Source organism: Aquarana catesbeiana, linkage group LG11, assembly GCF_042186555.1.
Source record: "Aquarana catesbeiana isolate 2022-GZ linkage group LG11, ASM4218655v1, whole genome shotgun sequence".
Lineage (NCBI taxonomy): Eukaryota > Metazoa > Chordata > Amphibia > Anura > Ranidae > Aquarana > Aquarana catesbeiana.
This window is the reverse complement of record NC_133334.1, coordinates 69,921,250-69,934,844: the sequence shown is the minus strand read 5'-3', so window position 1 is coordinate 69,934,844 and position 13,595 is coordinate 69,921,250. Positions and strand designations below refer to the sequence as shown.

Here is a 13,595-nt window from a genome sequence, read left to right as displayed (position 1 = left end):
CCAAGGACTGGTAAGTATACCTTATTGGATGGATAGTAACTGGTTACAATAGACAACAGGCACATATCTCAGGTTATCTCAAAAGCTGGCCAAACACTGCTCAAATTTCAGCTAAAATTCAAGCAGCGTTTAGCCCTGCCGGCACCACTGTATTCAGTAGAAAACAACTGTTCAATCTGCCTTTGTCAAAAGAGCCTGACAGTGGAACAGATTCCGGCTGTCAGAATACAAAAGCCTTGCGGCGGGGGGGGGGGGGGGGGGTATTCGTTCATTAGCGAAGATAGAGAAATCTGTTCATTTTTCTTTCATTCAGGCTGCAGGCTGAACAAAAAAAGAAAAAAACCTACTGGTGTATGGTCAGCTTAAGGGTCCTTTCACGCGGGTGTTCCCTCTGTCTGTTTTTCATTCATCCATTGACAGATGAAAAAACAGGCAAACTGATGTAAACGGATGATCATCAACGCCCTTTCATTATCACGGACTAAGCTCTGGGGGGAGGAGTGAAACACATTGGGGGCGTGGCCTGGCAGGAGCCCAGGCTGAGGTTGTCTCTCATACCACCATAGGACTCCGTGGATGTGTGGCACCAGGGATCTTTCCTTTCTTCCTTCCAGCCCTCTCATTATGCCAGGAGAAGCAGAGCTGCCATTTGGCCCCGCCGGTAAACAATGGGTGGGGTCACCAAGTGGCCCCACCCCTTATTACGTCATTGGCCATATGCAACGTCATAAATGGACAGGGTCACTTGGTGATGTCACTGGGTGTCCCAGTCCCTTTGTCTTCTTTAGCGGCGGGGAGAACTGGCAATATCATCTGATGCCAGCAAGCAATGGGACCGGTTGGGTTTGGCAGGGTTTTTCCTTTTAGTCCGGGACTGTTGTTCACAATGATTGACGTGGACCTACATCGCTGGACGACGTGACTTATGATGTGTCTACAGCAGGGGACCTCACATATTTTTTTTTTTTTTTTGCTGACAGCAGGGATGACTCATTGATAGAAAAACGGTGGGTGCCAGTTCCTGGTTTTTACCTGCTCTTGTTTTCTCCGCACCCAGTCCTTGTGTTGTTCTTCTGCCAGACGTTTTTGCAGTTCTTTTTTCTCTTGAGCTTTTCTCCTTTCCTCTTCCAGTTTCATCTCCTGGGAAAAAATAGCAGACATTGTAATTAATGAGGCCTAAAATTGAGACATTTGTTATATGGCAAAATATTTAGTGCAGACGCTGAATATACAAAAAAGGAAGAAATTAGATAAAATAACAAACAAATGAAGTACAATACAATCTTAATGAAACATTGTGCCAACATTATAATAATGTGATATCCCAGCTGTGTGTGCGCGTCTAGGATCTGCAGTAATTTCATCTTTTTTTCTATAAAATATATTGGTGCTGTTTACTAAAGTGAGTCTGACCTTTCAACTTCATTCCTACGATTTCCAGATTCAGGTCTCAGTATATATAGATCATGGTGTAAACTCCCTATGTTAGTAGTGGGCCGCACCAATCTACAAAAAATAATCTGGATGCAACAATCACTAACTTTCCTCCACAACTGCCCCTGTTGGACCCCCCCTTTAGGTGGTAATAAAATCAAAATGTTTTTGGTACCTTAATGCATTCTCTGCGTTAAAGTGGATGTAAATCCAATTCATGAAATTTGACCTGGGCACATACATCTTTGGTGTTTACTTATCTCTCTCCAAAGCCCTAAGTCCTGTGTCTTTCTGCTGTTTCGTTCCTCTGTTATCAGCATGATAACTACTGACAAGTTCTCCAACAACGGAGATAAAACCAGCCTAAAATTTGTGTCGGGGTGGGTGCTATGTGGAGTGGGGGTGTGTGCCTTTCCTCCAATCAGCTGTTACACAGCGTATGCCAAAAATTCACTCCTACTGCTGAATGAGGAAGTAAAAATTCTAACATGATGTTAGAATTCTAAAGACTAATCACAAGCTGAAGACAGCAGCAAGGAAGAGGAAAAAGTTCTGGACAGCCGCACTCCGAAAAACCAATTTAGCCTTTTATTAAAAAAATCAGGATCACAAAAATACAGACCACAGCAAAGCGATCCTGATTTTTTAATAAAAGGCTAAATTGGTTTTCGAAGTGCGGCTGTCCAGAACTTTTTCCTCTTCCTTGCTGTTATATGCATTGCCAGCACCTGGGGCTCCTGAAAACTGGAGGAGAGGTTTTCAGCTTTGGCCGACCTGCCTGAAGCGGTGGCATCCTTCTTCTAAGCTGAAGACAGCAGATATGCAAGTAAAACGTATTTAGTGAGATTGGTTTCACCTCTGTGTATGTTCACTCCATTGGGTATAGGAGAGGGTTTACATCCACTTTAACCACTTCAATACCAGGCACTTATGCACCTTCCCGCCCAGACCAATTTTCAGCTTTCAGCGCTCTCACACTTTGAATGACAATTACTCAGTCATGCTACACTGTATCCAAACAAAATGTTTATCATTTTCTTCTCACAAATAGAGCTTTATTTTGGTGGTGTTTAATCACCACTGGGTTTTTTATTATTTGCGATATAAGCGAAAAAATAGCAAAAATTTTGAAAAAAAAAAAAAACCCACGCTTTTTTTTTTTTTTTTTTTTTTTTTTTAGTTCCTATTGTAAAATTTGGCAAAATAAGTCAAATTTGTGCCAAAATTTATACTGCTACATATCTTTGGTAAAAATAACCCAAATTAGTGTATATTATTTGATCTATGTGAAAGGTATAGAGTCTACAAACTATGGTGCCAATCACTGAAAACTGATCACACCTGACGTACTGAAGGCCTATCTCATTTCTTGAGACACTAACAAGCCAGGAAAGTACAAATATCCCCCAAATGACCCATTTTAGGAAAGTAGACAGTCCAAGGTATTTATTAAGAGGCATGGCGAGTTTTTTGAAGTTGTAATTTTTTCCCACAATTCTTGGGAAAACTAAGAATTTTTTTTTTTTTTTTTTTTACACAAACTGGTCATATTCACAGGTTATTTCTCACACACAGCAAATACATAATTGCAACTACACCCCAAAATGCATTCCTCTACTCCTGAGTATGGTGATACCACATGTGAGAGACTTTTACATAGCCTGGCCACATAGAGAGGCCCAACATTGAAGTAGCACTTTCAGGCGTTCTACAAGCATAAATTGCACATATCCTTTCTCAACCACCTATTACACTTTTGAAGGCCCTGGAACACCAGGACAATGGAATTATTCACAAAATGACTCCATTTTGGAAAGCACACACCCCAACGTATAATCTATGAGGCATAATGAGTCTTTTGAACAGTTCATTTTTTTCCAGAAGGTTTTGTAAAATGTGGAAAAAAAATGAAAATGCATTTTTTTTTTTTTGACACAAAGTTGTCCATTTATAAGGTATTTCTAACACATAGCATGTACATAGCAAAAATGACACCCCAAAATGCATTCCTCTACTCTTCCTGAGTATGGCAATACCACATGTGTAAGACTTTTACACAGCCTGGCCACATACAAAGGCCCAACATTGAAGTAGCACTTTCAGGCGTTCTACAAGCATAAATTGCACATCTCATTTCTCAACCACCTATTACATTTTTGAAGGCCCTGGAGCACCAGGACAATGAAATTGTCCACAAAATGAACCTATTTTGAAAAGAAAACACCCCAACGTATAATCTATGAGGCATGATGAGTCTTTTGAACGGTTCATTTTTTTCCAGAAGTTTTTGGAAAATTTGGGGAAAAAATAAAAATGCATTTTTTTTTTTTTTTTTTTACACAAAGTTGTCCCTTTATAAGATATTTATAAACGCATAGCATTTACATAGCAAAAATGACACCCCAAAATACATTCTGCTACTCCTCCTGAGTATGGTGATACCACATGTTTGAGACTTTTACACAGCCTGGCCACATACAGGAGGCCCAACATCCAAGTAACACCTCCAGGCATTCTAGCAGCATTAATTACACATATCATTTTCTGACAACCGATCACATTTTTGAAGGCCCTTCATATTTCTAACACAAAGCAGGTACATACCAAATAACAAAAGATTACCTGTGATTTTAGAAGTGCAGTGGTCCACAGAGGAGAGCATCGGTCCAGGCAGCAGGCAGGAATGAGGTCAGCGACAGCAAAAGCAATCATCCAGGCAGCAGGCAGGAATACTGTCCATAGTTCGTACAGGCAAAGATACTGTCAGCACAGCCAAAGCACAGGTCCAGGTAGCAGGCAGAGGTGTCCCGGCAAAAATACTGTCCAAAGTCAGTAGAGGCAGCAGGCAGATATATGGTCAACACAGCCAAAGTATTGGTCCAAACAGCAGGAAGAAACATGGTCCATAATGTCATGGGTCATTACAGGCAGCAATATGGTCAGCACAGCCAAAGTATTGATCCCGGCAGCAGGAAGGACCATCAAGCTTAGGGCCAGGGGGACAGGGGTAGAGGCTTCTTCCACCCAAATCGCTTTGAAGCCTCTGGGCAACCAGACCCTGTTCTGGGAGCACAGAAAACGAAAAACTGGTTTTCTCTACTGAGAACGCTATTCTGAAGCCTCTCACTTATGTGAGACCCCTGTGTACTAAAGTAGATGGCCAAAAGATCAGTCCAAGTGTCAGGCAAAAATATGGTCGATCAACAGGCCAAGGTCGGTGCATGTGGAAGTCAGAAACGTGGTTTAAATCTGCAGGCAGAGGCATCGTCGGTAAACAGGCTGAGGTTGGTGCACGTGGAAGTCAGAAACATGGTTTAAATTGGCAAGCAAACACATCGTCGGTAAACAGGCCAGGGTCAGTTAATTAACATGGTAGCAGGCAAATGGGGAAATGGCAGTCTGTTAATAAGGGGAACTAATATTGGATGGGTGTATGATCATTTTTGAAGCAATCTCCGATTCACAGACCAGGTTGGGAGGGACATTGGGGACAATAATAGCTGGTATCTCTTCTTACTCCTCCTCTGCTGCATACACGGCATTTCCTTTGGCGTCTTCTTCCAGATTCTGTGAGGGCAATGCTATAGAGAAAGTGTTGCCCAGTGAAGTCGACTCACACTATCAAAGTGAATGCTTCCTGGGGTGGGACCTTGTTGGTAAATGAGGGCAGTGACAATATCTTCAATATACTTGAGGTAGGTGATTTGTTGGTTTTGAGTTGCTTTTTGGTAGCAGACAAATTAACCAAAAAGGGCCATGTGAAACAGGCAAAACGCAACTTTCTTGTACCAATAACGGGACTTTCTGGTTGATAAATAGGGCTGTAGCATCTGATCATTTAAATCCACCCCCCCCCCATATACATATTGTAGTCCTGGACACATTTAGGCTTTAAAATGGGGCCACATCTTCTTTGGATCTCCACCACCAGTGTCATTGTGGATGGTAGAGAGGATGTGGACATCTTTCTTGTCCCTCCACTTCATGGCCAACACCTCCTCATTCCTCATGAATGCCGATTCTCCGTTTTGCTATTTTTTTGTCAACAGATTTTGTGGGTATCCCTTGCGGTGTTTTTTGAAGGTACCGCAGGCTGGGTTTTTTTACTGTAAAGATGACGAAAAAGGGGTGGGCTGGTATAATAGTTATCTACATATAAATGGTATCCTTTTTCAAACAGGGGGTATGCCAGCTCCCAGACAATTTTCCCACTGGTTCCAATATATGTGGGGCAGTCACAGGGCTGGAGCTGGGAGTCTTTGCCTTCGTAGATCCGGAATGTGAAGACGTATCCAGTAACTCAATCACATAATTTATTTAATTTTAGCCCATACCTGGCTCTCTTGTTTGGTATATACTGCTTGAACTGCAGTCGGCCAGTGGAATGTATGAAGGACTCGTCCACACAAATGTTTTGGTTTGGGATGAAAACTTCTCTAAATCGCTGGGAAAAGGAATTGATTAGGGGGCGTATCTTGTACAATTTGTCCTGGTTGGGATGATCTCGGGGAGGGCACTGTGGATTGTCATTGAAGTGGAGAAAACGCATAATCATTTTGTGTCTTGTCCTGGACATGACAGCGGAATATATGGGCATGTGTTGGATGGGGTTGGTGGACCAATATGCATGGACTTCGTTCTTTTTTGTAAGCCTCATATTGAAAGGAAGGCCCAAAAATAATTTAAAATTCATCCAGTGTGACACATCGCCACTGGAACATGCGGGCATAGGAAGAATTGGGGTTGGCAGCAATAAATTGGGATGCATACAAATTAGTTTGATCCACCATATTCTGCAGAAAATCTTGTGGGAAAAACAAAGAAAAATGATCAAATTGAGAAAAATTTGTAGTGTTGGGCTGCACACCTGGCTGTGCAGTGAAAAGGGGGATGATAGCGGATCCTGAGTTGGCAGGCAACCATAAGGGGTTTGCCAGGGCATCGGGAAGGTGGGGCTGGGGCTGGATTCTTCGGGTTGGGCGTGCATTTCCAGTACTTGTACTGGGCTCCCCTTCCTGGGGTCTGGCGCTGCTGGTGGTGGGCAGATCTCCTGATCTTGGTCCTGATCTCATTCTTTTGGGAGGGACGGTTTCCTCCGCGGACTCAGATTCTGATCCACTATCCTCCACTGGCTCGTTTTCCGAACCAGAATCGGATTATGGGAGCTCCCCGCTGCTCTCATCATCCGACATGGCAAGAATATCCTATGATTCCACAGGTGTGTAAACCCTTTGGGACATTATGGCAGTCCTTATTGGCAGTCCTGTGTAATGGTACTGCTGGTGGTAGTGGTACCGATGTAGGTATTAGTGGCGGGTCTGTGTAGTGGTACAGATGGCGGTATGGATGGTGGTGGTATCGATGGCGGTACGGGTGGTGGTGGTACCGATGGAGGTACATTGGCTATTTACCGTGACCGGGGAAGCCCTGTGTCCGAGGGACGCACGCCGTCCCCGATCGCCGCGCGCCAGCATCTTATCCTGCTGGATGTCATATGACGCCCAATCAGGATAACGCAACCACTTCCCGGACGTCAATCTGCTATTGACTGGGCGGGAAGTGGTTAAGGTAAAAAAAACTCCCCACTACTTGTTCTCCTCCCCATCCCAAAATATTTAACTGACTCCTCTCTGCGCTCCAGCAGTGTTTCAACTGCACCACTGCTCCTCTTTGTTCCTGGTCTCACAGAAGACACTGAGGGTGGTGGGAGTCATTGGCTCCTACAGCTGTCAAACTCCTGTGAGGAGGGAGTGGGGGTGTGGCTTACCAACACTGTGGTCGTCTATGGACACGCACAACCAGACTCAGAAGCATGCCCACACGGGTGTCCCCTTAGCACCGCACATGCTAAGGGGAACCCAAAAAAAGGAGAGTGGTCTGTGCATCTGGCACCCTTGGAAGATATTCCCGCCCCCCCAGCAGTGCACCTTCTACAAACAGCTCTATTGACTGTAAGTAACTCATCAAAGTTTGAATTATCCGATTTCTTTAATATTCCCTCGTTGGTTTATGGTCCTTATGGCAATTTTATATCATTATATATCAGATCGCGTGCCCGCTCCTGATGAGCCACGAAACGCGTCGAGCCACTAGTAGCCACACTCCATTTTTACCATTACACCTATATTCAATTAGCCATATTGATCAGACATCCTATGGCTTTAGATTCCATGTACAACTCAATATGGGGTTTTGCCCCTCTGCAGGTTCTGTGGTGGAGCTAACTTGGAGACTACGGGGGTTATTTAAGAAAGGCAAATCCACTATGCACTACAAGTGCACTGCAAGTGCACTTGGAAGTGCAGTCGCTGTAAATCTGAGGGGTAGATCTGAAATAAGGGGAAGCTCTGCTGATTTTATCATCCAATCATGTACAAGCAAAAATGCTGTTTTTAATTTTCCTTGCATGTTCCCCTCAGATCTACAGCGACTGCACTTCCAAGTGCACTCCAAGTGCAAAGTGGATTTGTCTTTAGTAAATAACCCTCTATCTCTCATTAACTATATTTTATATAATTGTATTATCCCTACATGTGTGTGTGTGTGTGTGTGACACACATCCATGCACATGTAGGGATAATACAATATGTATAAGCTTTAAAATGTCAACTCATTTAGTTGTGTGTTTTTTGTTTACGATTTTGGTTTTATATAATTTTGTATCTCTTAGTATCAACTGTACTTATCCAATTGCACTGTGCTAGTTACTATCATGATGCATTACGGTTTCTATCCGTGTTACTAAGTTTATCAACTAATAAATTTCAATATATTTTTATATATTTTTTTATATTTCTTTACAATCGTAATCCCTCCCCCCATGCACCATATTTACCTCAGACAGTTTTTTCTGCAGCTCAATACGAGATTGTTTTTCTTTGTTGAGCAACCACATCTCCCAAGGAGAGAGGTGCATTTCTTCTAAAGATTGTTCAATTAGTGAGGTGCCCTTTCCATTGTCCAAGTTCAGATCACTGTAAATAAAAAAAAAAAAAGGGTCACCAGGTCACATATCAACATTACACTTTACACTGAACTACCAAAATAATGCATAGATTACATATACTTAAAGTAGAATTGTGGCCTATGAAGTCACAATTGAGGCTATGAACATTCAAATATATAAAGCAAGCCCTTACTGACCCCAGCAGATGTAGACACAATTCATTCTCAGATTTCACAGCAGAAGCACCAAAACTGTTCAAGTTGCCCTTTCAGCAGCTCAGTTTTGAGCAGCTACAAAGCATACTGAGAGCATGTTTAAAGATTTTTAACTGCTTCCTATAAGTATGTAAATATCTGCATGTGGCCAAAATTCTACTTTAAATTGGAAGCAATACCTAGGGCACTTTGATCCAGATTCATTCTCCAATATCCTTGACTGTGATTCACTGTCTTTGTTTTCACTTTCAAAAGTGTCATGGTAGATGGGAGAAAAAGAATGAGGAGAATCTTCTGTATTGTCAATGTCACAGCTCTCTGAGCGCCCAGTAAAGGATTCTGTCTTGGAGTGTTTATGAGGGGTGGAATGAGAACGGCGTCTCCCGGCAGATCGGGCACCACTGCTACTCGAAGACATGCCTCTGAAAAAAAAAAAAAAAAAAAAAAAAGTGGGAAAAGGAAGACATTATAAATATATATTATATAAAAAAAAAAAAAAAAAAACAGTATGCACAAGGGTGGTACTATCTAGCGTAGGCATATCAAAACCCCAAGAGTGAAAATGAATTTCTATAAATCTGTTGCATTGCGTCTACAGAGGGCCACGTCTACCTAGTGGTGCTAAAGTTTAAATGGTTTTTTTTACCTTAAAAGAGAAATATATGCCTGCTCAGCACTGAGACGGCTGACACCTCCCCCCGGCGTTTCTGCCGTGTTCGCGGGCTCAGGCGCTGTGAGTGGCCAGTGCTGTAATGGTGTCACTCCCGCGCGCAAGCCGTTTCCGGCACGGGCTCTGAAGGTTCGGCACCATAAGCCAGACCTTCAGAGCGCATGCGCCGATGAGGTCATCGGCATCATGCACTCTGAATATCTCCTAAACTGTGCAAGTTTAGGAGATATTCACAGTACCTACAGGAAAGCCTTACTATAGGCCAACCTGTAGGTACAAGTTGTGTAACAGAGTTTACTACCACTTTAACCATCTCCCGCCTGCCGTATAGACAAATGACGGTGGGTGGGGTGCTCTCTTGTTCTTGGACGATGTCATAGGACGTCGACCCCAGTCTCACCACTTCTGGGGGTGCGGTGATCGCGTTGTGTCCTTGGTAAAGAGCCAATGACTCAGTTTATTACCCATGTGATCAGCTCTGTCCAATCACAGCTGATTACATGTAAACAAGGAAATGCTGGTTATCGGCTCCTCATCTCACACTGACAGAGTGTGAGGAGAGGAGAGCCAATCAGTGGCATTTCCTCACAGGGGAGACCTGTACAGGTAATCAGGGCACTGATGATCAGTGATGAAAGTCAGTGCCCATCAGCGATGAAAGTGTTTTTCTTCAAAATTTTTGGCCTTTTTTCATTTTTATTTTTAGCAAAAAAATAAATAAATAAAAACCAGCAGTGATTAAATACCACCAAAATAAATCTCTATTTGCATTAAAAAAAATGCAAAAAAAATTATTTGGGTACAGCATTGCATGACTGCGCAATTGTCAAAGTGTGACAGCGCTGAAAGCTGACTTGGGTAGGAAGTGGGTAAAAGTGCCCAGCAGAAGTAAAGGCCAAACTTTTTTTTTTCATGTTGGATAGAGTGAGGCACTTATGGGAATTGGATGTGGGTTTCTCCGCAGCCAATTCGCATGGTAGGAGATTGTGATGGGCTCTCTATGGATCCGGTTTACACCTCTCCGCTGGGGCTCTGGCGCGAATTTGCACAGGAGCCCTGTACGTCTTTTGGTCTGTTTCAGGTCCGAATTCAGCCAAAAACTCAGGCTGAAATCAGATCTGAAACGGTGAAAGGGGACGCACCGGACCCCCGCTGTGAGCCGCAGGTGAAGAGAGTGTGAACCCAGCCTAAAGCCTCGTACACACGATCGGATTGTTGGCCAACAAAGCGCCAGACTTTTCTCCGAAGGGCGTGTGCCAGGAACTTGTCTTGCATACAAACGGTACACAATTGTTGGCCAACAAACACGAATGTAGTGACATACTACGTGGAATTTCAGCTTGAGTGCCACCCTTTTGGGCACCTTCTGCTAATGTCGTGTTTAGTAAGCACTGATTCTGAGCATGCGTGTCTGTACTTTGGACTTTTGTGTGACGGACTTGTGTACACACGATAGGAAAATCTGACAACAGACCGTTGTCCAACGAAAATTTACTAGCCTGCTATCCAACATTTGTTGGTGGAAAGTTGGACAACAATTGTCTGAAGGAGCGTACTAACGGTCGGATTTTAGGCAGTCTGTCATCACACAATTCCCTGCCAAAAATCTGATGGTGTGTACGAGGCTTAAGGGAATCTGTCAGAGGTCTTTTTTTGTCATCTGTGTCCCATTGGGGAGATTTCCCTTCACTTCCTGTCTCATAGCCAAACAGGAAGTGAGAGGAAATCCCCCCCAAGGTGAAGGAATCCAGGGGAATTGGGGGGGTCAGCTGGACAGATAGGGTGAATCTCCCTAAAGGGGACACAGACAGCAATGGAAATAATTAGGTGTTCTAATCCCTCTCCACTCCATGCAAAGCTAGAGAAAAAAGTTTTACTTTTCGTTGTAAAGTTAGCAGTCCAGACTTACCTGGCGGGTCCATTGTCCTGTACCCTGGGTGCCCGAGTGTCTGCATGTGACAAGGACACAGGACATGACCAGCCTTCTCTCTACTACAGTATATAGGAACAGTAACACACTGCCTGGACTGTACCATTGGAATATTCCATCCCCACACACTAATAATAACAACACTCTAAACCTGCAGAGACTTGCCAGGCCTAGCATTGTACACAAAGCAGAACTACAGCTTCCAGACAATAATGAACATGCACACCACACAACCCCCGCCCGGCCCGGACCACACAAGTGTCTGCCTACCCGCTAATTACCGAGAGTACGATGCTTTCACTTCACAGAACCGACAGCAGCCAACGTCCAAGATGGCGGCGCCGGAGAGCAATCCCGTCGTCCACTGCGAGACCAAACCAATCACAGAGCACGCTTCCCAGGGTTGTTGTAGCCCCGCCCGGCGTTGCCAATAGAGACCGGGAACGGTCCCGACTCGTTTCCCTGGCGACGCGTGATGCTTCGGCTCTGCAGCTTCCTAGCACATTGCGGCCGCAGCTGTCAACGGCTATAAAGTGATATGTATGAGGCCGGGCGGGCTATCCCCGCCTTGTACTCTGCTCTATATAATACACACAAAGCACACTACTTCCAGAAAGAGCAGCACCAATTCTTACATGTGATGGCTGCATTACTTTTCTTTTTCTATCTTATATTTTCATATCAATTGAGGTTCATTTTTTTTAAACGGAACAAGTCTTTATTTTTGTTCCATTTAACAATCGAAAATGGACCCAAACAGATGGAAACGGTCTGTTTTTGCATCGGTTGGTAGAAGCCAGCCGCCGCTGGCACCCTTAGGCTGCATTCACACCTGGGCATTGTGAATCAGATTTGCCACAATTCTGCCATAGCTCCCAACTGTCCCTGATTTGGAGGGACTGTCCCTGATTGGAGCAATGTCCCTCTGTCCCTCCTTCCTCCTCATTTGTCCCTCATTTTGGTCTGATCTATATAGTTGTATATAAAATGCACTTTTTTTTTTTTCAAAAAGTGTTTCCCAGTGCTAAACCTTTCATCCAATTTCTAAATTTCTGCATTTGTAAATTTCAAAAGCCAGAGGCTCTAATAGGCTTCAAAATAGGGTGTGCTCGGGACGCAGAGAGTGCGACCACAGCCCACCCAGGTGTGTTGCAACAGCGAATGAATATTCGCTGTTGCAACACTGATCCACCTCCTGGCTAATCAGGAAGCGGGTCTGATACCCATCACCCAATTGGCTGAAAGGACAGGCGATCTTATTGGACGCCTAGGAGGAGAAGAGCCTCCGATGCCTGGATGCCCGATCCCCGCCACCGCTCCACGGATGCCCAATCCCCTCGCCGCCACTCCACGGATGCCCGATCCCCGCTGCTGCTTAGATAGGGGAAAGTGCCAGTGGACCAACCGGCAGACAGCGAGGAAGTTTGAGTTGCCGCGGGGGGGGGGGGGGGGGGGGCTCAGTTGTTTGCCCCCCCCAAACATTGAAGTAAAAAACAGGACTCTACCAAGGGCTCGCCCACAACGAGAAGTTGCCCCGTCACCCTTTAGGCACTGTATAATAAAACCGTTTTGCTGATCGTGAAATCTGAAGTTTTGCTGCAAAATCAATTTCACCAATATCACTTAACTTAGGTATTCTGTGGCAATCTATGACAAAGTATTTAAGACATTATTTTTTTTTTTGCTCAATATTTCTTTATTAGAGATGTTTGTTACAACAGGTCAGATGTTTCGACTGGATCAAGGTTTACAGGGTATGTTAACAATGTTGTTCTGGTCCAGTGGCTAACAACTGATTTTGCAAGAAAGAAAAACAACATGGGCGTCTTCCGTGGGCGGTACTCATCATCCGTGTCAGAGCCCTTCCCTGCATATGTCGTGCCTGCATGACGCTGGTGTGGAGTCAGCATGCACGTGTGCAAGGCGGGTATATCTGGCCTCCCCTCACATAGTCTGGGTGCCACAAACTGATGATGTTATACTTCACCACAGCACTGGATATTTCTTCTGGGATACATGTAAGCTAAAACTACCATGTCGGCCAGTCATTTCTTCTCACCAATTGGTCTTGGTGAATTGGGACTGTCTCTGCTTCTTTTTTGATCTTTTTCCATACCACATTCTATGGCAATTTGGATGTGGTTTATCTTTTTCATCTCATTTCATTCTTTTGCACAGACTCTCTTGATTTTTATCCCTCAATTAGATACATATTACCTTTCACTTACCTTATCAGTATATTATGATACACTGATTATGAATCCCTTTACACTAGACTCCTTTTGGCGGTCATTACTGGCACAGTACCTTGTCCTATCACGAAACCCAGCTACCCGGTTCTGGTGTGTGTGGGGGAGTTTTGTGTATGCGCCCCACCAACGCGCGGCTCCATTACCTCAG

At 44.1% G+C, this 13,595-nt stretch overlaps 1 protein-coding gene across 2 annotated transcripts in view; it reads right to left on the bottom strand.

The window, feature by feature from the left end:
- Nucleotides 1-11,574, bottom strand: part of CCDC34 (coiled-coil domain containing 34) — a 46,177-nt gene extending 34,603 nt beyond the window's left edge. The window contains exons 1-4 of one of the 2 annotated variants that reach the window (XM_073604540.1): nucleotides 11,477-11,574; nucleotides 8,775-9,017; nucleotides 8,270-8,408; nucleotides 1,033-1,140 (exon numbers count right to left, since the gene is read on the bottom strand). In XM_073604540.1, the coding sequence (XP_073460641.1) occupies nucleotides 1,033-1,140; nucleotides 8,270-8,408; nucleotides 8,775-9,013 (486 nt within the window). In that variant the 5' untranslated portion in view covers nucleotides 9,014-9,017; nucleotides 11,477-11,574. Of the gene's footprint in view, nucleotides 1-1,032; nucleotides 1,141-8,269; nucleotides 8,409-8,774; nucleotides 9,018-11,465 lie in introns of both variants that reach the window. The other variant, XM_073604541.1, reaches the window with a different exon arrangement.
- Between the last annotated feature and the right edge of the window lie 2,021 nt (nucleotides 11,575-13,595).